This window comes from Moschus berezovskii, chromosome 11 (assembly GCF_049115385.1).
Source record: "Moschus berezovskii isolate FMDL1 chromosome 11, NW_MosBer_1.0, whole genome shotgun sequence".
Lineage (NCBI taxonomy): Eukaryota > Metazoa > Chordata > Mammalia > Artiodactyla > Moschidae > Moschus > Moschus berezovskii.
Genome location: NC_142470.1, coordinates 4,451,319 through 4,477,104, shown reverse-complemented (window position 1 = coordinate 4,477,104; position 25,786 = coordinate 4,451,319). Strand labels below are relative to the sequence as shown.

Genomic DNA, 25,786 nt, shown 5'->3' with positions numbered 1-25,786 from the left:
TATTTAGTACAGCACTTTTACAGCACCATCTTTTACAATTTTAAATAGTTTAGCTGGAATTCCATCACCCTCACTAGCTTTGTTTATAGTGATGCCTCCTAAGGCCCACTTGATTTCATACTCCAGGATGTCTAGCTCTTAAATGAGTGATCACACCATCGTGGTTATCTGGGTCATTAAGACCTTTTTTGTATAGCTCTTCTGGGTATTCTTGCCACCTCTTCTTAATCTCTTCTGCTTCTGTTAGGTCCTTGCTGTTTTTGTGCCCATTCCTTGCATGAAATTTTCCCTCGGTATCTCCAATTTTCTTGACGATCGCTAGTCTTTCCCATTCTATTGTTTTTCTCTATTTCCTTGCACTTAAGACTTTATCTCCTGAATGTTCTCTGGAACTCTGCATTCAGCTGGGTTTATCTTTCCTTTTCCCCTTTGCCTTTCACTTCTTTTCTCAGCTATTTATAAAGGCCTCCCCAGACAACCACTTTGCCTTCTTGCATTTTTCTTCGGGATGGTTTTAGTCACTGCTTCCCACACAATGTTACAAACTTCCTTCCACAGTTTTTCAGTCTACCAGATCTAATCCCTTGATCGATTCATTACCTCTACTCTATCATCATAACCACTATATCTGAATGGCCAAGTGGTTTCCCCTTTCTTCAATGTAAGTCTGAGTTTTGGAATAAGGAGTCATGATCTGAGCCACAGTAAACTAGGTTTTGTTTTTGCTAATCATATAGAGCTTCTCCATTTTCGGCAGCAAGAAATATTTATCAGTTCAGTTCACTCAGTCGTGACTGACTCTTTGCTACCCCATGGACCGCAGCACTCCAGGCCTCCCTGTCCATCACCAACTCCCGGAGTCCACCCAAACCCATGTCCATTGAGTCGGTGATGCCATCCGACCATCTCATCCTCTGTTGTCCCCTTCTCTTCCTGCCCTCAATCTCACCCAGCATCAGGGTCTTTTCAAATGAGTCAGCTCTCCACATCAGGTGGCCAAAGTACTGGAGTTTCAGCTTCAACATCAGTCCCTCCAATGAACACCCAGGATTGATCTCCTTTAGGATGGACTGCTTGGATCTCCATGCAGCCAATCTCATTTGGGATGGACAGCTTGGATCTCCATGCAGTCCAAGGGACTCTCAAGTCTTCTCCAACACCACAGTTCAAAACCATTAATTCTTCTGCACTCAGTTTTCTTTTTTCTTTTTTTTTCATTTTGATGGTTTTATTGCAACGTGTGGGAGAATGTCTTTGTAGCAAATACAGTTTTGGGGAAGGATGGGATATCATGTCAGCAACTTAGTCTCAAATGGTTGAGAGAAAGAAGTCTTCAGTACTGTACTTTGCAACTTTTCTGAAAGTTTGAGATTACTTTCACTTTCAGATACATGCGTGTTAGTCGCTCAGTCACTTTCCATGGACTGTAACCTGCCAGGCTCCTCTTCCATGGGATTCTCCAGGCAAGAATACTGGAGTGAGTTGCCATTCCTTTCTCCAGGGGATCTTCCTGACCCAGGGATTGAACCCAGGTCTCTTGCATTGCAGGCAGATTCTTTACCATCAGAGAACATTTTTAAAATATAAACATCACTCTTTAATATTTCTCAAAATAGAAAGGGCAATTACTCTTACTTACCCTCTCCTTTTTTTTTTTTTTCAGGCTCTAGAGTCTGTGCCGGAGAAGGCAATGGCAAGCCACTCCAGTACTCTTGCCTAGAAAATCCCATGGACGGCGGAGCCTGGTAGGCTGCAGTCCATGGGGTCGCTACGAGTCAGACATGACTGAGCGACTTCACTTTCAACTTTTCACTTTCACACATCGGAGAAGGAAATGGCAACCCACTCCAGTGTTCTTGCCTGGAGAATCCCAGGGAAGGGGGAGCCTCGTGGGCTTCCGTCTATGGGGTCACACAGAGTCGGACACGACTGAAGTGACTTAGCAGCAGCAGCAGCAGCAGCAGAGTCTGTGCATTTAATCCACACATGATACCGCTTATTCATCATCCACACTGATGTTCTGAGCTTGGCCCTATCTTATTCTTTTTTCCTTTTTAACTTTTTTTTACTTTTGGTTACACCATTTGGCATGTGGGATCCTAATTCCTAGACCAAGGGTCAAACTCATGCCTCCTTCACTGGAAGTGAAGAGTCTTTTTTTTTTAATTTCTTTAAACAAACTTACTTATACTCCAGAGTCCTTTAAAAACTTAATAGCATTTATACATTGAAGGTATTTGATTTTCTTGTAACTAGCACTTCAAATGCAACAAGCATTTGACCCAACAAGTAAAACTTTCTACAGTTCATAACTTTTATAAATAAAATAAATTAAATGTACAGTGAATAAGTTCTCTGAAATATTTCAATATTTCTGCAGGTTTAGTAACATCGTAAAATACATTTCAACTAAAATTCACAAGTCTAAAAACTTGTTAGGCATTTTTAGGCGTTTTAAGTTGGAAATGAAGACCAATGTTACATCGTAATATGCCAATTACAAATAGTACTTCAAATAGCAAATACTACAGTTTGTCCCAAACTTTAAAAACTATTCATGAACTCAACACTGAACTATTGATGGCTATGAGAATTGTTTCCTAGCCTTTTTGAAAATTTCAACCCATTTACGTTTAAGGTAATTATTGATAAGTACGATCCCGTAGCCATTTTCTTTATTGCTTTGGGTTCAAGTTTATACACTCTTTCTGTGTTTCCTGTCTATAGAAGATCCTTTAGCATTTGTTGGAGAGCTGGTTTGGTGATGCTGAATTCTCTCAGCTTTTGCTTGTCTGTAAAGCTTTTGATTTCTCCTTCATATTTGAATGAGATCCTTGCTGGGTATAGTAATCTGGGCTGTAGGGTATTTTCTTTCATCACTTTAAGTATGTCTTGCCACTCCCTTCTGGCCTGAAGAGTCTCTGCTGAAAGATCAGCTGTTATCCTTATGGGAATCCCCTTATGTGTTATTTGCTGCTTTTCCCTTGCTGCTTTTAATATTTGTTCTTTGTGTTTGATCTTTGTTAATTTGATTAATATGTGTCTTGGAGTATCTCGCCTTGGGTTTATCCTATTGGGGACTCTATGGGTTTCTTGGACTTGGGTCATTATTTCTTTCCCTATTTTAGGGAAGTTTTCAACTATTATCTCCTCAAGTATTCTTTCATGGTCTTTCTTTTTGTCTTCTTCTTCTGGGACTCCTATGATTCGAATGTTGGAGCGTTTAACATTGTCCCAGAGGTCTCTAATATTGTCCTCATTTCTTTTAATTCGTTTTTCTTTTTTCCTCTCTGTTTCATTTATTTCTATTATTCTATCTTCTAGCTCACTTATCCTGTCTTCTGCCTCTGTTATTCTACTGTTTGTTCCCTCCAGAGTGTTTCTGATCTCATCTATTGCATTATTCATTGTATATTGACTCTTTTTTATTTCCTCTAAGTCCTTATTAAACCTTTCTTCCATCTTCTCAACCCTTTTCTCCAGGTTATTTATCTGTAACTCCATTTTGCTTTCAAGATTTTGAATCATTTTCACCATCAAAATTTGAAATTCTTTATCAGGTAAATTCCCTATATCTTCTTCTTTTGTTTGTGTTGGTGGGCAATTATCTTGTTCCTTTACTTGCTGGGTATTTCTCTGCCTCTTCATCTTGCTTATATTGCTTTGTTTGGGGTGGCCTTTCCCTCTTCTTGCAGTTTGTGGAGTTCTCTTTTGTGTGTGGGGTTGGACGGGTGACTTGTCCGGGTTCCCTGGTTAGGGAAGCATGTGTCGATGTTCTGGTGGGTGGAGCTGGATTTCTTCTCTCTCCTTTAGAAGACAATGGGCTGCTTTTCTGGGAGCCTGATGTCCTCTGCCAGTATTCAGAAGTTGTTTTGTGGACTTTACTCCACGTTCAAATGTTCTTTTGATGAATTTGTGGGGGAGAAAGTGGTCTTGCCATCTTATCCCTCCGCCATCTTGTTCCTTCCTCCCCAGAACACTGGATTCTTATATTCCACTTGGTCGTGGAGTATCTCTTCCCAGCTGCTCCAGCAAGGCGCAGCTGCTGTACCTTACCTTGGACGAGGGGTATCTCCTCAAGGCCGCCCCTCCTGCTTTGAATGTGGATCAGCTCCTCTCGGCCCTCCGGTGCCCAAGCAGCCACCGCCTCCTGAACGTGCTACAGCTCCTCTCGGCCACCGCCCTAACCCTGGGCGCCGGGTAGCTCATCTCAGCCACGATTCTGCACGTGGTCGGTTGCGCCGGAGCCGGGCGTCTCTCGCGCCTGCGCCACCGGAGCCACTCAGTTTTCTTTATAGTCCGATTCTCACATCCATATCCACTCATGACTACTGGAAAAACCGTAGCCTTGACTAGACGGACATTTTTTAGCAAAGTAATGTCTCTGCTTTTTAATATGCTGTCTAGGTTGGTTGTAACTTTCCTTCCAAGGAGCATCTTTTAATTTCATGGCTGCAATCACCATAAGCAGTGATTTTGGAGCCCAGAAAAATAAAGTCAGCCACTGTTTCCCCATTTATTTCCCATGAAGTGATGGGACCAGATGCCATGATCTTAGTTTTCTGAATGCTGAGCTTTAAGCTAACTTTTTCACTCTCTTCTTCACTTTCTGCCATAAGGGTGCTGTCATCTGCATATCTGAGGTTATTGACATTTCTCCCAGGAATCTTGATTCCAGCCTGTGCTTCCTCCAGCCCAGCATTTCTCATGATGTGCTCTGCATATAAGTTAAATAATCAGGGTGACAATATACAGCCTTGACATATCTGACGTTCTTTCCTATTTGGAACCAGTCTGTTGTTCCATGACCAGTTCTAACTGTTGCTTCCTGACCTGTTTAACAGGTTTCTCAAGAGGCAGGTCAGGTGGTCAGGTATTTCCATCTCTTTCAGAATTTTCCACAGTTTATTGTGATCCACACAGTCAAAGGCTTTGGCATTGTCAATAAAGCAGAAATAGATCTTTTTTCTGGAACTCTCTTGCTTTTTCGATGATCCAGCGCATGTTGGCAATTTGATCTCTGGTTCCTCTGCCTTTTCTAAAACCAGCTTGAATATCTGGAAGTTCACGGTTCACGTATTGCTGAAGCCTGGCTTGGAGAATTTTGAGAATTACTTTACTGGCGTGTGAGATAAGTGCAACTGTGTGGTAGTTTGAGCATTCTTTGGCATTGCCTTTCTTTGGGATTGGAATGAAAACTGACTGTTTCCAGTCCTGTGGCCACTGCTGAGTTTTCCAAATTTGCTGACATATTTATAAGCAATATGATTTTGGTATTGACCATCTAGTGATGTCCATGTGTAGAGTGGTTTCTTGTGGTGTTAGAAGAAGGTGTTTGCTATGACCAGTGTGTTCTCTTGGCCAAACTCTGTTAGCCTTTGCCCTGCTTCATTTTGTACTCCAAGACCAAACTTGTCTGTTATTCCAGGTATTTCTTGACTTCCTACTTTTGTATTCCAGTCCCCTATGATGAAAAGGACATCTTTTTTGGGTGTTAGTTCTAGAAGGTCTTGTAGGAACTTCTAGGAAAAAGGAGCAACTGCAAGGATGTGGTAGGAGGGCTGCAAACACATTAAAATCAAATCCCAATCTCCCCATGTGGCAACCCACAAACTGGAGAACAATTAATACCAAAGAAGTTCTCACTGTTGCAAAGGTTCTAGGCCCCACATCAGACTTCCCAACCTTGGCATTCGACAAGGACTTCGGGGAAACAGAACTCTTGAAGAGCACAAAAAAAATGCTGTGTGTACCAGGACCCAGGGGAAAGGAGCAGTGACCCCCACAAGAGATTGAGCCAGACCTGCCTTGCATGTTTGAGGGTCTCCAGTGAAGGCATGGGTTGGCAGAGGCAGGGGCACTGGGATCAGCAGACCTGGGAGGCACATCTTGGCATAAATCCTCTTGGAGGTAGGCTGCCAATAGCCTTACCATAGAGCCCACAGCCCCACTACAGAGCCTACAGACTCCATGATTGGGTTGCCTCAGGGCAAACAGGGAGGGAGCACAGCCCCACCCATCAGCAGACAATTGGATTAAAGATTTACTGGGCATGGTCCCACCCCTCAGAGCAGTTTTCCCCATAGCCAGTCAAGCCAATCCCTCCCATCAGGAAGCTTGCACAAGCCTCTTATCCTCATCCATCAGAGGGCAGACAGAAGCAGCAAGAATTTTACAGTCCCTCAGATTCCAGAATGAAAAGCCACAATCACAGAAAGCTAACCAAAATAATCTCAGAGTATGGGGGAAAATGCTACTAAGTACTATGGGTCATATGACACAACTGGAAAAGAGACCTTACTGGATTAACAATAATTTTGCTGTTCACTGAAGTTTATAATATTATAATATACTTATTCTTATGAAATATACACTAAAGTCTCAAAAGGTAAATGGTCATGATATATGCAACCTACTCTCAAATAGTTCAGAGAACAAAAAAGCTTTGTAGTTAACTGAAAGCAAAAGATAAAGCAAAGAGAGTGAAATGTTAATACCTGATGAATATGGATAGAGTATATAGAATGTTTGCTACCTTTTTTATTCCCGAGAATTTTGTTTTAAATTATTTCCAAATAAAATTAAAAAGAAAAAAAAAAAGATAAGGACTCTGGAGTCAGGTTGAGTGTTAGTCAGTCGTGCCCAATTCTTTGCTTCCCCATGGACAGCAGCCCACCAGACTCCTCTGTCCCTGGAATTCTCCAGGCAAGAATACTGGAGTAGGTTGCCATTCACTTCTCCAGGGGATCTTCCCCAACCAGGGATCAAATCCAAGTCTCCTGCATTGCAGGCGGATTCTTTACCAGCTGAGCCACCAGGGAATCCCACCCAGTAGGTGAAGGGCTTACCCAAAGTCCCACAGTTGGCGAATGATCGACCCAGAATGCACACCTGGGTCTATGATCGCCCAACCTGAGGCCTCTCCCACAGGCTACTTCATGGGAGTCAGGTTGCCTGTACACAAATCCCAGTCACCACAAACTAGACTATATAACTGTGGATAAGTCTCCAGACTCAGTTTCCTCACCTGTAAAATAAGCCTATAATGAAAAATCCAGTCACTCCTGGCCCCGCAGACTCAGTCCTGAAGCCTGCAATGGCAGGACCAGGTCCTGGTTGCTCAGCTGGACCAGCTTCCTCTACTGGTTTGCAGCTTTAAGAAAGCCAGCCGCTGGTGGTACTTTCTGTCAATCTTCTTTCACAGGAAGGAAGATCCCATCTCATTTAAGCAGAGGCCTTGACTCTGGGTCTACCCTAGCGTCGCGTACACTGGTAATTCCCGTTACCCTGCACAAACTCAATCCCCTGCTACCAGCCAGGCCTACAAGTTTCCACCGCTTATCACTTTGTGCGTGTGCTCCCTTACTGGTTCAAAGGAACATTTACTTCTTGAATTGTTTGATTACAGCTTTACAAATTCCTCTGCTTTGAATTTTTTCTATCATTGTTAGGGTTTGGTACAGAAGAGACTGAAATTCATCCCCATTTTTCTTAAAACACCATTACCATGCTCTTTCTTTGCCACTTAAAGGCTCTTTACTGGCCCTCCAACAGCAGAGCTGCCCTGCACAGCTTTTGTCTTAGTATTGTAACTCAAAGAGGCCAACGTGCACAGACCCACACCACATGCTGCCTCACCACATGTGATAAATCCGCAAACCCCAGCCATCAGCTCAACGTCAGGTTCCAAAACTCTGGAGTTGCTCTCTGCTTCTGTCTACCACCTACTGCTCTGATTCTTATGTTCTTCCTTCTGTCCAGCACCTCGGAACTAATTTTCTTGTCCTCCCCATACCCCATCACCTTTTAAAAACCTCATTCACTATCAAAATAATTTTAAATGTTTTAAGTGGTATTTCCATGTGCTTGGAGTGGGGCAGGCTGGCAAGAAAAGCAACAGAGAACAGTCCTTCATTAGCTCAGGTCAACACATTAAAAGAAGTCTGAATCATTCCCTTGGCTTTTAAATTGAAGCATCACCTGTCAGAAGGATTCCCTACTCTCTTAAATCCCTTCTTCTTTGCCTCCCAACCCCCACACCAAAGCACTCTCTCCTTAATTGTAGTAGTTTTACAACAAGAGAATGATTTTGGCAAATATTTTACACAAAGTATACACCAAAACTTCTATTATAGTCAGTCATCTATTGGAGCAAAAGAAGATATCCTCTTCTACTCCCTGTCACTGACACTCACCATTTCATTGGGATGAACCAAAAATAAATAGATTCCTGGATGTTTGTCAAAAACTTGAAAGGAGCAATTAGCTTGTTCCATCCGGCAAAGTGCTTCAACACATAATTCATCTAAATAGAAAAAATAAAGCAGTAAATGTAAGACAAAACTTATCAACTTAACGAGATTCCCTAAATCTGGCTCCTTCAGTTCAGTTCAGTTCAGTCGCTCAGTCGTGTCTGACTCTCCGCGACCCCATGAATCACAGCACGCCAGGCCTCCTCTGTAAGTAAAAGTTTTTTTTTTTTTTAAACTGAGGCAAAAAACGGTGTAAATGTAGGAACAATATTCAATCTTCTGAAAGACTGACTGTGGTGTATATACATGGTAGTCATGAAAGACTGTCATCGTGTAATTCATAATATATTCTTACGAATGACTCTGACTTTATGAGTATAAACATCTTCTTTCACAGGGGGCATAATCATCTCCAGAGGGCATCTTCTTGGAAGTAGGGTTATAGTCCAATTTCATTAGCATTTGACATGTTCACCCCATGTGGACTTCATTTTGTATCAGAGTGGTAACAACTTTGTCCACAAATGGCTATCTTGTCCTACTCTCAGTTACCGAGTACCCCATATCCTCCACTGGTTGAAATACTATCATCAAACACTAAACTCCCCAAATATACTTGGTTTCCTTCTCGACTCTCTACACTGTTCCATCAGTCTATCTGCCAGCACTATCCTAATCCCATTGCTTTATGGAAATTTCTTCATTACTTTCAGAAGTGTACTGAATGGACTTACACATGCATCCTATTAGATGAGCCAACTCTATTTTATCAAGCCTCAAAAGAATATCACAGTGACAGTGGATAGTTTTGGGGAAGAGGAATAATGACTGGAAAAGTAGGAGAAGAGCTCCCAGGGTGCTGATGTTTTGTTTCTTGACCTGGACAGCAGCTACACAAATGTGTTTAATTTATGAAAAACTAAGCTTATATATACTTTTCTGGATATGGTATTAATAAATGCTTGAAAAATGACTTATCAAAAGCATTTAAAATCTATTTTGAATTTATTTAGAAAGAACTGATTTCTCTAGTAAATCTTTAGATCTACTTTTCAGTATACTGAAATAGAATAGAGAAATAAGTTAAAAAACATGACAAGACAGTGATCAAAACAATCTAGGAAGTGCATTATTCTACAGGGCAACCATTTGGTCTCTGCAAGTCAAAAGTTATGGCAAAAGGAAAAAACTGTGTGTGCATGTATGTAAATGATTCTGGATTAAAAGAGACATAAGAAACACAATCTAAATGGAACCAATGCAAGGTCCTTGACTGCACTCTTAATTTAAACAGACCTGCCAAAAAAAATTCTACAACTACTGGAAAATCTGAACGTGGCCTAGATACAGTCAGTCAGTCAGTTCAGTCGCTCAGTCGTGTCCGACTCTTTGCGACCCCATGAATCATAGCACGTCGGGCCTCCCTGTCCATCACCAACTCCCGGAGTTCACTCAAACTCATGTCCATCGAGTCGGTGATGCCATCCAGCCATCTCATTCTCTGTCGTCCCCATCTCCTCTTACCCTCAATCCCTCCCAGCATCAGAGTCTTTTCCAGTGAGTCAACTCGTCGCATGAGGTGGCCAAAGTATTGGAGTTTCAGCTTTAGCATCAGTCCTTCCAATGAACACCCAGGATTGATCTCCTTTAGGATGGACTGGTTGGATCTCCTTGCAGTCCAAGGGACTCTCAAGAGTCTTCTCCAGCACCACAGTTGAAAAGCATCAATTCTTCGGTGCTCAGCTTTCTTCACAGTCCAACTCTCACATCCATACATGACCATGGGAAAAACCACAGCCTTGACTAGACGGACCTTGCTTGGCAAAGTAATGTCTCTGCTTTTTAATATGCTATCTAGGTTGTCATAACTTTCCTTCCAAGGAGTAAGCATCTTTTAATTTCCTGACTGCAATCAGCATCTGCAGTGATTTTGGAGCCCAAAAAAATAAAGTCTGACACTGTTTCCACTGTTTCCCCATCTATTTCCCATGAAGTGATGGGACCAGATGCCATGATCTTCATTTTCTGAATGTTGAGCTTCAAGCCAAACTTTTCACTCTCCTCTTTCACTTTCATCAAGATACAGTAGTAGGTACCTAAAGGTACTGTTGTTTTGTTAGAGCTGACAGATCAGAAAAATGTCTTCAAGAGATTTGTATTAAGAAATGCAAATAAAAAGGACCAAAAGAGAGGCAGTTATGCTATGCCATAGTAATTACTAAAAACTACTACAGACCAGTGGTTCTGAATCTGGCAATTCTGCCTCTCTCAGGTCCCACCCCCCAACTCCCAAGGACATTTGGCACTACCTAGAAGGCTATGGTTTTTCCCTTGGTCATGTATGGATGTGAGAGTTGGACTGTGAAGAAAGCTGATCGCCAAAGAATTGATGCTTTTCAACTGTGGTGCTGGAGAAGACTCTTGAGAGTCCCTTGGACTGCAAGGAGATCCAACCAGTCCATTCTAAAGGAGATCAATCCTGGGTGTTCATTGGAAGGACTGATGCTAAAGCTGAAACTCCAATACTTTGGCCACCTCATGCGACGAGATGACTCACTGGAAAAGACTCTGATGCTGGGAAGGATTGGGGGCGGGAGGAGACGGGGACGACAGAGAATGAGATGGCTGGATGGCATCACCGACTCGATGGACATGAGTTTGAGTGAACTCCGGGAGTTGGTGATGGACAGGGAGGCCCGACGTACTGTGATTCATGGGGTCACAAAGAGTCGGACACGACTGAGCGACTTAACTGAACTGAGAGACATTTTGGTGGTCACAACCAGGGCAGAAGGGAGAGAAAGCCACTACTGACATCTAGAGGAGAGAGGTCAGGGGTGTTCCTATAACATCCTACAGGTCCACCCACCAAGAATTATCCAGTTCAAAATGTCAACAGTGCCAGGTCTGAGAAACCCTGCTATAGACAGATTCTAAGAATGAAAATTAACTGAATGAACAAATGCATAAATGGACAGATAAAGCAAGTAGAGTTAGATGTCAGCAACTGTAGAATCACCTATATGGTATATACATGGTATTCACCATGTAATTCACTTCACTATGTTTGGAGAAAATACTAAGTATATGGGCTTCCCTTGTGGCTCAGCTGGTAACAATCTGCCTGCAATGTGGGAGACCTGGGTTCGATCCCTGGGTTGGGAAGATCCCCTGGAGAAGGGAAAAGCTACCCCCTCCAGTATTCTGGCCTAGAGAATTCCATGGACTGTATAGTCTATGGGGTCACAAAGAGTCAGACACGACTTGAGTGACTTTCACCCTAATTATACATTTAAGGAACAGATTTTTCAATACAGATAACCAAAATTCTTACAATTCTTAAAATAAAACTGATACAACTGTGAAAACACCCAAGATACTCACTGACATGCTCATGTAAAAGCAGGTATGGATATTTCAGTATTTCCAGAAGAGGAACTCGAAGCTTATTTTCAAAGTCTTGGCCAGTGAAATCAAACAGCTGTGCCTCTCCGTTGTTGTCTACTATGTATAACTCATCATCATCTCCAATTTCTCCCTTCATGGATCTTTCAAAGTGATTTATGAGACGTAAGGTTTCTAATTCCCATAAAACCTACAGGAAAAGAAAAAGGAACCATGTACTCTATATCTTATTATCAACAAAACATACCACATGCAGTGATCCTTCTAGAAAGCCTTTTCCTAAGTATAAAAATTCAGAAGTTTAAAGAAGTACTAACACCACATATTAGATTTATTTAAAGAAAACAGTCACTAAACATGGCTTAGGGACTTTTATGTGGCTTTTATGATACAGGAACATGAGCACACAGAGTATGAGATGCTTAAAACATTGCTTTTGCGGAGTTCTGCTATAAATACATCAATATCTGTCAACTACACTCTGTTGAAAAGGAGAAGGTGGAGCTTCTTTGCTGAGGCACACAAGCTGGGCCTTCTGTAACTCCCCTTTATGTTCCAGCCATAGGTAACTACCTCGAAACATCAGTTTTAGCATAAAGACACTAGTCAGGTTCATAGCTAGAGAATTCTGTACAAGTCAAAGTTTTCTCAGTAGGTTCGTAAGTAATCATCCCCTCTCCTCTCTGTGGTATTATACATATTTCTATGGTCTGTGTTCCATTTTCCATTAGATATATTTAATAAACTAAATACTCAAAGCCACAAATTTAAATTTGTATGTCACTTTGGTTACTACAATTAAAAAATATGCTTGTCCTTATACTGATTTTTGGGGCTTCCCTGGTAGCTCAGGTGGTAAAGAATCCACATGCAATGCAGGAGACTGAGGTTCAGTCCCTGGGTCAGGAAGATTCCCTGGAGAAAGGAAGGGCTACCCACTCCAGTATTCTGGCCTGGAGAATTCCACAGACAGAGGAGCTGCTATGTGTTCATGGGATCACAAAGAGTCACAAGATGACTGAACAATTAACATTTTCACTTCAATGACTTATACCACCTACCCATTAAAAAAATGGAGAGAGAGAGGAGCAGTCCCAAGAAGGCAGAGGAATAGGACAGGGAGACCACTTTCTCCCCCATAAATTTATCAAAAGAATCATTGAATGTTAAGCAACTTCCACAAAACAACTTCTGAACGCTGACGGAGGACACCAGGCATCCAGAAAGGCAGCCCAATCTCTTTAAAAGGAGGTAGGACAAAATATAAAAGATAAATCAGAGACGAAAGATTTAGGGACGGAGACCATCCTGGGGAGGGAGACGTGAAGGAAAAGTTTCCACACAGTAGGAAACCCTATCACATGCCTGTCTGTGGGGCGTTTTGGAATCTCAGAGGGCAACGTAATTGGGACAATGCTAAATGCCCCAATATTCAAATCATAGGTGTCACAAAAGAAGACAAATAGAAAGGCCATGAGAAAATACTTAATAGTCAAAAACTTCCCTAAAATAGGGAAGGAAATAGCCACCCAGTCCTAGAAATCCAGAGTCCCAAAAAGGATAAACCCAAGGCAAAACAACCCAAGACACATTAATCAAACTAACAAAGATCAAACACAAAGAGCAAATGCTAAAAGCAGCAAGGGAAAAGCAACAAATAACACACAAGGGGATTCCCATAAGGATAACAGTTGATCTTTTTTTTTTTTAAGACAGCTAAAAGAGATGATTGTACATGTTACATTCATGTTACATTCAGCCACAAGTGAGAAGAGAACTAGTCCATAGTTATCACAGGTCCAGGGCAAAGGACCAAAAAAGGGACGGCTTTGATACGAGCAAGGTAGGTCTCTCAAAGGTGGTCAAGGCGATCAGAATGGTCACAGATGTTTCAGATACAGTGAGAAGTTCTAGATAGTAGGCGTGCAGTCCACAATTTGTATCAGTGTCCCTGGCCTCTAGTTTCCCTTGTTTCTGCTTCTATGGCTTCCATGGGTGAACAAGTTTACTTGGACCTCTGCCTCATCTTTCTTCTTTTGCGCTTCAGCATGCGCTTTCACTTCTTCCTCCACTTCGCTCTCATGGCGCAGAGGTTTCAAAAGATGGCGCTAAGGCTGAGAGAATAGTTGATCTTTCAACAGAAACTCTTCAGACCAGAAGGGAATGGAAGAACATACTTAAAGTGATGAAAGAGAAAAACCTACAGTCAAGATTACTCCACCCAGCAAAGATATCATTCAGATATGAAGGAAAACTCAAAAGCTTTACAGACAAGCAAAAGCTGAGAGAATTCTGCACCACCAAACCAGCTCTTCAACAAATGCTAAACGATCTTCTCTAGACAGGAAACACAGAAAAGGTTTATTGAAAAGAAAAATCCAAAACAATAAAGTAAATGGTAACAGGATCATACTTATTAATAATTACCTTAAATGTAAATGGGTTAAATGCTCCAACCAAAACACAAAGACTGGCCGAATGGACCCAAAAACAAGACCCCTATATATGCTGTCTACAAGGGACCCACCTCAAACCTAGGAACACATATATACTGAAAGTGAAGGGCTGGAAAAGACATGTCATGCAAATGGAGAATAAAAGAAAGCAGGACTAGGAATATTCGTATCAGATAAAATGAGCATAAGAGACAAAGAAGGACATACTATATAATGATCAAAGGATCAATCCAAGAAGAAGATATACCAATTAAAAATATATATGCACCCAACATAGGAGCACCTCAATATGTAAGGTAAATGCTAACAAGTATGAAAGGGGAAATTAACAGTAACAAAGTAGCAGTGGGGGATTTTAATACCTCACTCACACCTATGGACAGATCAACAAAACAGAAAATTAGCAAGGAAACACAAGCTTTAAATGATACAATGGACAGTCAGACCTAATTGATATCTATACAGCATTTCATCCAAAAATAATGGATTTCACTTTTTTCTCAAGTGCACATGGAACATTCTCCAGGAGAGATCACATCCTGGGCCATAAATCTAGCCTTGGTAAATTTTAAAAAATTGAAATCATTTCAAACATCTTTCCTGATTAAAATATGGTATGTCAACTACAGGAAAAAAAACTATTACACAAACATGGAGGCTAAACAACATGCTTCTGAATAACCAGATCAAGAAAGAAATCAAAAAAGAAATCAAAATATGCATAGAAACAAATGAAAGTGAAAACAAGGCAACCTCAAACCTATTAATTCAGTTGCTCAGTCGTGTCTGACTCTTTGTGACCCCATGGACTGCAGCTTGCCAGGCCTCCCTGTCCATCACCAACTCCTGGAGCTTGCTCAAACTCATGTCCATCGAGTCAGTGATGCCATCCAAACATCTCATCCTCTGTCATCACCTTCTCCTCCTGCCTTCAATCTTTCCTAGATCAGGGTCTCTTCTAATGAGTCTGTTCTTCGCATCAGGTGGCAGTCCGGCCTGATTTCTTTAGGATGGACTGGTTGGATTTCCTTAAAGTCCAAGGGACTCAAGAGTCTTCTCCAACACCACAGTTCAAAAGCATCCATCTTTTGACGCTCAGCTTTATGGTCTCACATCCATACATGACTACTGGAAAAACCATAGTTTTGACCAGATGGACCTTTGTTGGCAAAATAATGTCTCCTTTCTAATATGCTGTCTAGGTTGGTCATAGATTTTCTTCCAAGGAGCAAGCATCTTTTAATTTCATGGCTACAGTTCACCATCTGCAGTCATTCTGGAACCCAAAGAAACAAGTCTCCCACTGTTTCCATTGTTTTCCCATCTATTTGTCATGAAGTGATGGCACCTGATGCCATGATCTTAGTTTTCTGAATGTTGACTTTTAAGCCAGCTTTTTCACTCTCCTCTTTCACTTTCATCAAGAGGCTCTTTAGTTCTGTTTTCTGCAATAAGGGTGGTGTCATCTGCGTATCTGAGGTTACTGATTATTTCTCCCAGCAATCTTGATTCCAGCTTGTGCTTCACCCACCCTGGCATTTCGCATAATGTACTCTGCAAGTTAAGTAAGAAGGGTGACAATATACAGCCTTGATGTACTCCTTTCCCAATGTGGAACCAGCCTATGGTTCCATGTCCAGTTCTGTTGCTTTCTGACTTGGACATGTATTTCTCAGGAGGCAGGTCAGGTGGTCTGGTATTTCCATCTCTTTCAGAATTTTCCAGTTTGTTGTGATCCACAGTCAAAGGCTTTAGCATAGTCAATAAAGATGTTTTTCTGAAACTCTCTTGCTTTTTTGATGTTCCAACAGATGTTGGCAATTTGATCTCTGGTTCCTCTGCCTTTTCTAAAACCATCTTGAACATCCAGGTTCGACGCATAAATTTTCCTCTGTTCATTTTTTTGCATTTGTGCTTTTTTAATAAAATTCTTTTTTAGAAATAAAAAATAAAATAAAATAAAACCATCTTGAACATCTGGAAGTTCACAGTTCATGTACTGTTGAAGCCTGGCTTGAAGAATTTTGAGCATTACTTTGCTAGCATGTGAGATGAGTGCAACTGTGCAGTAGTTTGAACATTTTGGGGCATTGCCTTTCTTTGGGATTGGAATGAAAACTGACCTTTGCCAGTTCTGTGGCCACTACTGAGTTTTCCAAATGTGCTGGCATAGAGTGCAGCACTTTCACAGCATCATCTTTTAGGATTTGAGATAGCTCAACTGGAATTCCATCACCTCCACTAGCTTTGTTTGTAGTGAGGCTTCCTAAGGCCCACTTGACTTCACATTCCAGGATGTCTGGCTCTAGTCCAGTGATCACACCATCGTGATTATCTGGGTCATGAAGATCATTTTTGTATAGTTCTTCTGTGTATTGTTGCCACCTCTTCTTAGTATCTTCTGCTTCTGTTAGATCCATACCCTATCTGTCCTTTATTGTGCTCATCTTTGCATGGAATGTTCCCTTGGTAGCTCTAATTTTCTTGAGGAGATCTCTAGTCTTTCCCATTCTATTGTTTTCCTCTATTTTCTGCATTCACTAAAGAAGGCTCTCGTGTCTCTCCTTGTTCTTCTTTGAACTCTGCATTCAAATGGGTATATCTTTCCTTTCTCCTTTGCCTTTAGCTTCTCTTCTTTTCCCAGCTAATTTGTAAGCCTTTCTCAGACAACCATTTTGCCTTTTTGCATTTCTTTTTTTTGGAGATGGTCTTGATCACTGCCTCCTGTACAATGTTACGAACCTCCATCCATAGTTCTTCAGGCACTCTATCAGATCTTATCCCTTGAATCTATTTGTCACTTCCACTGTATAAACCTAAGGGATTTGATTTAGGTCATACATGAATGGTCCAGTGGTTTTCCCTACTTTGTTCAATTTAAATCTAAAAATTTCAGTAATTTTTCAAAATCTATGGGGTTCAGTAAAAGCAGTGCTAAGAGGGAGGCTCATAGCAATACAAGCCTACCTCAAGAAACAAGAGAAACATCAAATAAACAACCTAACTTTACACCTAAAGTAAGTAGAAAAAGTGAAAAGAATCCTGAAGTTAGTAGAAGGAAAGAAATCATGAAAATTAGAGCAGAAATAAGTGAAAAAGAAACGAAGGAGACTACAGCAAAAATCAACAAAAGTAAAAGCTGGTTTTTTGAGAAGATAAATAAAAGACAAACCTTTAGCCAGACTCAAGGTAAAAAAAAAGAATCAAATCAATAAAATTAGAAATGAACATGAAGAAATCAAACAGACAACACAAATACAAAAGATCATAAGAGACTACTACGAACAATTATATACCAGTAAAACGGACAACTTGAAAGAAATGGACAAATTATTAGAAAGCTATAACCTTCCAAAACTGAACCAAGAAGAAACAGAAAAGCTTAACAGACACATCACAGGCACAGAAATCAAAACTGTAATAAAAAATCTTCCAACAAACCAAAGTGCAGAACCCGGAAAAAAAAAAATTTAGAGAAGTGCTAACACCCATCCCACTCAAACTCTTCCAGAAAATTGCAGAGGAAGGGAAACTCCCAAACTCATTCTATACCATCACCCAAATATCAAAATCAGACAAAGATGCCACAAAAAAAGACTACTACAGCCCAGTAACACTGATGAACATAGATGCAAATGTCCTCAACAAAATTCTAGCAAACAGAATCCAACAACATATTAAAAAGATCATATATCATGACCAAGTGCGCTTTATCCCAGGGATGCAAGGATTCTTCAATATTTGCAAAGCAATCAATGTGATACACCATATATTAACTGAAAGATAAAAACCATGATTATCTCAACAGATGCAGAGAAAGCCTTTGACAAAATTCAACACCCATTAATGATAAAAACTCTCCAGAAAGCAGGCATAGAAGGAACATACCTCAACATAAAAGCCATATATGACAAACCCACAGCAAACATTATCCTCAATGGTGGAAAACAAAACATCTCCTCTGAAATCAGGAATAAGACAAGAACGCCCACTCTCACCACTACTGTTCAACATAGTTTTGGAAGTCCTAGCCACACTAATCAGAGAAGAAAAAGAAATAAAGGGAATCCAGATTGGAAAAGAAGTAAAACTCTGTTTGCAGATGACATGATCGTCTACATAGAAAAACCCTAAAGACACAACTAGAAAATTACTAGAGCTAATCAATGAATATAGTAAAGGTGTAGGATATAAAATTAATACACAAGAATCCCTTGCATTCCTATACATTAACAATCAGAAAACAGAAAGAGAAGTTAAGGAAACAATCCCATTCACCATTGCAACAAAAAGAATAAAGTACTTAGGAATAAATTTACCTAAAGAAACAGAAGACTTATATACAGAAAACTATAAAACACTGATGAAAGATGACACAAATAGATGGAGAAATATACCATGTTCATGGACCGGAACAATCAGTATAATGAAAATGAGGATACTACCCAAAACAATCTAGAGTCAATGCAATCCCTATCAAGCTACCAATGGTATTTTTCACAGAACTAGAACAAATAATTTCAAAATTTGTATGGAAACACAAAAAACCTTGACTAGCCAAAGCAATCTTGAATAAGAAAAATGGAAATGGAGGAATCAACCTGCCTGACTTCAGACTATACTACAAAGCTAGTCATCAAGACAGTATGGTACTGACACAGGCAGAAATATAGATCAATGGAACAAAATAAAAACCCAGAGATAAACCCACACACCTATGGACACCTTATCTTCAACAAAGGAGGCAAAAATATACAATGGAGAAAAGATAATCTCTTTAACAAGCTGTGCTGGGAAAACTGGTCAACAATCTATAAAAGATTGAAACTAGTACATTTTCTACTAACACCACACACAAAAATAAACTCAAAATGCATTAAAGATATAAATATAAAACCAAAAACTACAAAACTCTTAGAGGAAAACACAGGTAGAACACTGTCTCACATAAATCACAGCAAGATCCTCTATGATCCCACCTCCCATAGTAACGGAAATAAAAACAAAAATAAACAAATGGGACCTAATTAAACCTAAAAGCTTTGCACAATGAAGGAAACTATAAGGTGACAAAGTCAGCCTTCAGAATAGGAGAAAATAACCGTAAACAAAACTGACAAAGAATTAATCTCCAAAATATATAAGCAGCTCATGCAGCTCAATACCAGAAAACTAAACGACCCAATCAAAAAGTGGGCCAAAAAACTAAACAGACATTTCTCCAAAGAAGATATATAGATGGCTAACAAACACATGAAAAGATGCTCAACGTCACTCATTATCAGAGAAATTCAAATCAAAACCACAATGAGGTACCATCTCACACCAGTCAGGATGGCTGCCATCAAAAAGTCTATGAACAATAAATGCTGGAGTGTGTGTGGAGAAAAGGGAACCCTCTTCCACTGTTGGTGGGAATGCAAATTAGCACAGTCACTATGGAGAACCGTGTGGCGACTCCTTAAAAAAATGGAAATAAAACTGCCATATGACCCAGCAATCCCGCTGCTGGGGATACACACTGAGGAAACCAGAATTGAAACAGACACATGTATCCAAATGTTCACTGCAGCATTGCAGTGACAACAGCTAGGACATGGAACCTAGATGTCCATCTCAGACAAATGGATAAGGAGGTGGTACATATACAAAATGGAATATTACTCACCTATAAAAAAGAACACGTTTGAGTCAGTTCTAATGAGGTGGATGTAACTGGAGCCTATTATACAGAGTGAAGTAAGTCAGAAAGAGAAAACACCAATGCAGTATATCAATGCATATATATGGAATTTAGAAAGACAGTAACAATGACCCTATGTGCAAGACAGCAAAAGAGACACAGATATAAAGAACAGACTTTTGGACTCTGTGGAAGAAGGTGAGGGTGGGATGATTTGAGAGAACAGCATTGAAACATGTATATTACCAAATGTAAAACAGATGACCAGTGTAATGGTCTCTCAAAGCCAGTGCTCTGGGACAACCCAGAAGGATGGGGTGGCAAGGAAGATGGGAGGGGGGTTCAGGATGCGGGGACACAGGTACACCCGTGGCTGACTGATGTCGATATATGGCAAAAGCCACAACAGTGTAAAGTTATTAGCCTCCAATTAAAAGAAATAATTTTTTTTTAACTCAAGAGGAAAAAAATAACTATTGGCCATTCAAACACCTGCCTGTAACACCGTCAAACACAATGACATAAAAACATGGAACCGAAAAAAAACCCATACATCATTTCATAAAACTGCTTTACATAAAATGATTATAAAAGGAGGATTATGAAATTCTGCTTTAGGTGTCAATTCAATTCCAATAGTCAATCAGCAATTACTCAGCACCCACTCTCTACAGGTAATGTTAGGTACTAGCAGTATTTTAACCTTCACAGTTTAAATCATACTGTCAAGCTCCTTGAACGCTTCAAATACAGTTCAAGTGTATCCCCTTCCCAGTTATCAACCTCAGGAAAAAACCACCCACCTAACTTACCTCATGTAAGAATGGCAATTCGTCCCTTGCTTTGTGGTATTCAGCCACACACTCCAAGCAGTAGCAGAGGTCTTCATCAGCTGTCTGAAATTCACTGGAGCGGGTCTTGGATGCATAGCGTTGCAGGAAGTCAGTGGTGGAAGTACCACCTGGGGTACACCAACAACATGTACTCATTCTGCTCCTGTATCCAGAAAACAAAACATTGAAAGATTAAAGGAAACTATCACATAACACTTCAGGACTATTCTGGTGGAGAATGGGTACACTTCCTACTAATAATCCTGTCTTCAACTTAAAATGTGCCTGTATCACATCCAGAACATTCTGCTGGCCAGTTTACCAATCCCTGGCTAAACTCAATCTGAGACTATTTGTAAAAACTTCGACTGTGACATATGAAAAATAATGCAATGAAAGCAGTTAGTAACAAACATCATAAGGTGACATACAGCTGCGTTATAAAGAAGGCTCAAAACTACTCAGTACCGATGGAAAATATACAGAAACAGAATCATCAGTGTTCTCAAAGTACAGACTTTGGAGGGCTTCCCTGGTGGTTCAATGGTGAAGAATCCACCTGCCAATGCAAAAGACACAGGTTCGATCCCTGGTCCAGGAAGATTCAACATGCCTTGGAGCAACTAAGCCCGTGTACCACAACTATTGAGCCTGTGCTCTAGAACCTGGGAGCCACAACTACTGTGCCTGAGTGCCCTAGAGCCCGTACTCTGCAACAAGAGAAGACATCACGATGAGCCGCTTGAGCACTGCAATGAAGAGCCCCTACTCACCACAACTAGAGAAAAGCCCAAGCAGCAACTGAGACCCAGCACAGCCAAAAATAAGTACAGACTTTGGAGTGTTCTAAATCACGTACTGGAGTCAAGTAAAAAGCTCAAGAAACCTTTCACATTCCCTGAGGCCATCTTCCAGAAATTCCTGGAAACCTAAAAAATCCATAAATATTAGTACACACCAATAACAAAACTTCATACAGAGAAGAATTTTTTCTGTTGGTTAGAAAGTACATGTATGAACTTGCACATTTGTGTATAAACTGCTGCCCATAACCCACTACTCATCAATTTAGTATAAACCATAATGGCTACAAACACAACAGCTACAAACCTATTACTACTGAGTTTCATACTTTCAGTTTTTGACAGTTTCCAATTTTGGACTGCATAATACCATCAGAACCTCCACCATCCAAGATCAAGTAAAAAGAGTTAAGATAGTTCCCAAATCCTAGCAGTCTCAAAGAGAACAAAGTAGCAAGATGGTACCTGGAAATAAGAGGAAATCCCAAGAACCAAATATGTCAAAGGCTTGAAGGAAAACAGAGTCAAGTTTATCAGAACTACAGATGGCATGAAGCAGAGGATTAGCAAACAGGGTGGAAGCCAAATCCAAAGAGATCTCCAATTCTAATGTGGTGTAATAAAAGCAAGCGATGATGCCACTAAACGCATATAAAAGCAAAGAGAAAGTTCACTGTCAGTAAGCAGTATACTATGGCTAAACAGAAAGCACAGGTATTGCACCGAAACAAAAGGCTGGGGCAGGGAAAATATAAGTGAGTCTGGGGCACCTTGTAGCAACAGAAATAAAGTGTTCAAAACACAGATGGATGGGGGCATGTCAAAGGGACATATTAGCTACCAACTTGAAAGAGTTCCCTGTGGCCAAAGCTGAAAGAATTTTGAGTTACAAAATAATGTACTATTGGATTATAAGCCACAGTACAAATATACATGAATCCATACTGACACAAATGAATGAATAAACAAATGTGGAGAAAGAGACAAATTGTCTTTATAAAAGAACTGCAAATATAGATACTCCCTATTCCAGGAAGTGGAACTTAATCTCATCTTGAGTCAAGGCTGGACTTGGTGAAACACTTTCAATGAAAAGTGAAAATCACACATACAGTGGAGACACCTGGCAAACAAAATCTTAACCAAGTCATCAAGGTTAAGATTACCGGTGCTAAGCCATGTTGGTAACCCCTGACACAGTGTGATGAGGCAAGAACTTCAATTCTGCAATATGCTGCCCCAAAACCACAGCCCCAGTCTATTCCCAAGAAAAACATCAGACAAGGCATTATCCAAACAGCTGTCTTTGACGACAAAAAAGAAAACCACACCCAAGGGAAAACAAACCAAGTGTTTCGTACTATGAAAATGTTTTATGTTTTATTGGGAACTGGGCCAGGAAATTACCCGACAAACTTGATCTTGTGATCTTAACTATGTAATGAATGTAAAGAATCAGTCTAATGGGGGGAGTTACAAACCCATCTGTAAACCCAATCAAATTCATTTCCTCGGATGAACTTAACCCATTCATTCTCATCAGGAGGGACAACATCCTCAAGGAGATGAAAACTAGTGGGACACAAAAAAAGTCCCACTCTTTTTATGTATAAAGCACAGATATACATAAAAAGGTATGTAATATATTGGTGCTACTAAAAATCTATGGGAAATTCATTGGAAAGAAATGCCTAAAAAGTTCTTTCAGAGAGGGAGAAGGGACAACAAAAGGTTAAGAAAAATGATCCAAGTCATTGCATATTTGGGGACAGATACTTGAATGTGTGAAATTTTTAAATGCATATCACCCTAAAATTCAGAATGAATAAACTCTGCTAATGCGAGGTCGATGACATCTTGACAAATCTTATAACTTCTGTATAATCAAAAACATGCATGCCGTGTGAAATGAATTTTTAATTAAATATTAACTGCGTATCTTTTTCATGCTTCTGAAAAGAATTCAGAGCAGCTTTCAACATTAAAGTACATATAGAAAAAGACATTTTAAAAGGAGATTCAGAGAGAGAAATCAAAACTTATTTAGAAGAAATTTCACTAAGTCCTAATTTAGGAGCTTCCTGAAAAGCAGGAATCACTCACCTAGAGCCAGACATCCTGGAATGTGAAGTCAAGTGGGCCTTAGAAAACATCACTACAAACAAAGCTAGTGGAGCTGATGGAATTCCAGCTGAGCTATTTCAAATCCTGAAAGATGATGCTGTGAAAGTGCTGCACTCAATATGCCAGCAAATATGGAAAACTCAGCAGTGGCCACAGGACTAGAAAAGGTCAGTTTTCTTCCAATCCCAAAGAAAGGCAATGCCAAAGAATGCTCAAACTACTGCACAATTGCACTCATCTCACACGCTAGTAAAGTAATGCTCAAAATTCTCCAAGCCAGGCTTCAGCAATACGTGAACCGTGAACTTCCGTATGTTCAAGCTGGTTTTAGAAAAGGCAGAGACACCAGAGATCAAATTGCCAACACGCGCTGAATCATCGAAAAAGCAAGAGAGTTCCAGAAAAAACATCTATTTCTGCTTTATTGACTATGCCAAAGCCTTTGACTGTGTGGATCACAATAAACTGTGGAAAATTCTTCAAGAGATGGGAATACCAGACCACCTGACCTGCCTCTTGAGAAACCTATATGCAGGTCAGGAAGCAACAGTTAGAACTGGACATGGAATAACGGACTGGTTCCAAATAGGAAAAGGAGGACGTCAAGGCTGTATATTGTCACCCTGATTATTTAACTTACATGCAGAACACATCATGAGAAATTCTGGGCTGGAAGAAGCACAAGCTGGAATCAAGATTGCCGGGAGAAATATCAATAACCTCAGATATGCCGATAACACCACCCTTACGGCAGAAAGTGAAGAGGAACTAAAAAGCCTCTTGATGAAAGTGAAATAGGGAAGTGAGAAAGTTGGCTTAAAGCTCCACATTCAGAAAACTAAGATCATGGCATCTGGTACCATCACTTCATGGGAAACAGTGGGAACAGTGTCAGACTTTATTTTGGGGGGCTCCAAAATCACTGCAGATGCTGACTGCAGCCATGAAATTAAAAGACGCTTACTCCTTGGAAGGAAAGTTATGACCAACCTAGAGACCATATTAAAAAGTAGAGACATTACTTTGCCAACCAAGGTCCGTCTAGACAAGGCTATGGTTTTTACAGGGGTCATGTATGGATGTGAGAGTTGGACTGTGAAGAAAGCTGAGCGACGAAGAATTGATGCTTTTGAACTGTGGTGTTGGAGAAGACTCTTTGAGAGTCCCTTGGACTGCAAGGAGATCCAACCAGTCCATTCTAAAGGAGATCAGTCCCGGGTGTTCACTGGAAGGACTGATGCTAAAGCTGAAACTCCAATACTTTGGAGTGCTGCGATTCATGGGGTCGCAAAGAGTTGGACACGACTGAGCGACTGAACTGAACTGAAAAGCAGAGCGAAAAGATAACATGAGTACACAGTCCTCATCTGAAAAACAAAAAATATGTGAGTTAGACTGGAGAGTCTTGCCCTTTCTTGACACTACTTCTAATTCCAATAAATATTCAGGGTTAGTTAACAAAAGAAACCTTCTACTAAGGAAATTATGGAGGGACCTCCCCAGAAGTCCAGTGATTGAGACTCCACACTTCCAAGGCAGGGGGTACACTAAGATCCCACATGTGCTGCCAAAGGAAAAAAATAATTATGGAGTTTGATTTTTATTCAACTCATTCAAAGAGCTAGCCTACTTCCACATTCCAGAAAGCAAAACTATAAATTTTCTCAAAGTAGGTGGAAGTTACTGCCATACAACAGGTAAGAATTGAATTCAGAACACAGAACAGTGTTATAGAGTCCATCAACAACAGAAACATCCATTTCCATAGCTCCTCTCAAAAGGTCATTAATGGGTGTTGTTATGTCCTTAAAACAAAATCATCATTGGGCTGATAGTTAAGCCCAAAAAATGTGAACAGGGTATAGCAAGTATATTGTGATTTTTCTTTAAAGGGAAAACTGCTGGTAGATGGCCTTGAACCTTGCAAGTTTTTACACAACTCACTTCTTCTGGAAGGCAGTTTTGTTAATTTCATCAACGTTTTTACTGCTGGGAACCATTACTGAACCACAAATGCGGGTGTCCAGGGAATCCTCAAGCTGCAGAAATCAGAGCTGCTCCTGTGCATTAAAGAGAGAGCTGATTTGATGATCACAAAGGATGCTTCAACAGAAACGTAACTCTTACTTTCCACTGACTTAGCCAGGGTTACCATTTCTCAATAACAGTTGGCCAGAAACTTCATATAACAATCACTTTCTTCTACCCTTCCTAGCTAAAACTTCTTGGA

At 40.4% G+C, this 25,786-nt stretch overlaps 1 protein-coding gene across 5 annotated transcripts in view; it reads right to left on the bottom strand.

The window, feature by feature from the left end:
- SETX (senataxin) overlaps positions 1–25,786 on the bottom strand; it is an 84,283-nt gene that overhangs the window by 54,912 nt on the left and 3,585 nt on the right. For 3 of the 5 annotated variants that reach the window (XM_088841056.1, XM_088841054.1, XM_088841055.1), the window contains 4 exons: positions 25,501–25,616; positions 20,609–20,792; positions 11,637–11,847; positions 8,196–8,305 (listed from right to left, as the gene is read on the bottom strand). In XM_088841056.1, the coding sequence (XP_088697182.1) occupies positions 8,196–8,305; positions 11,637–11,847; positions 20,609–20,792; positions 25,501–25,556 (561 nt within the window). In that variant the 5' untranslated portion in view covers positions 25,557–25,616. The remainder of the gene's footprint in view (positions 1–8,195; positions 8,306–11,636; positions 11,848–20,608; positions 20,793–25,500; positions 25,617–25,786) is intronic. The other 2 variants (XM_088841058.1, XM_088841057.1) reach the window with 1 other exon arrangement.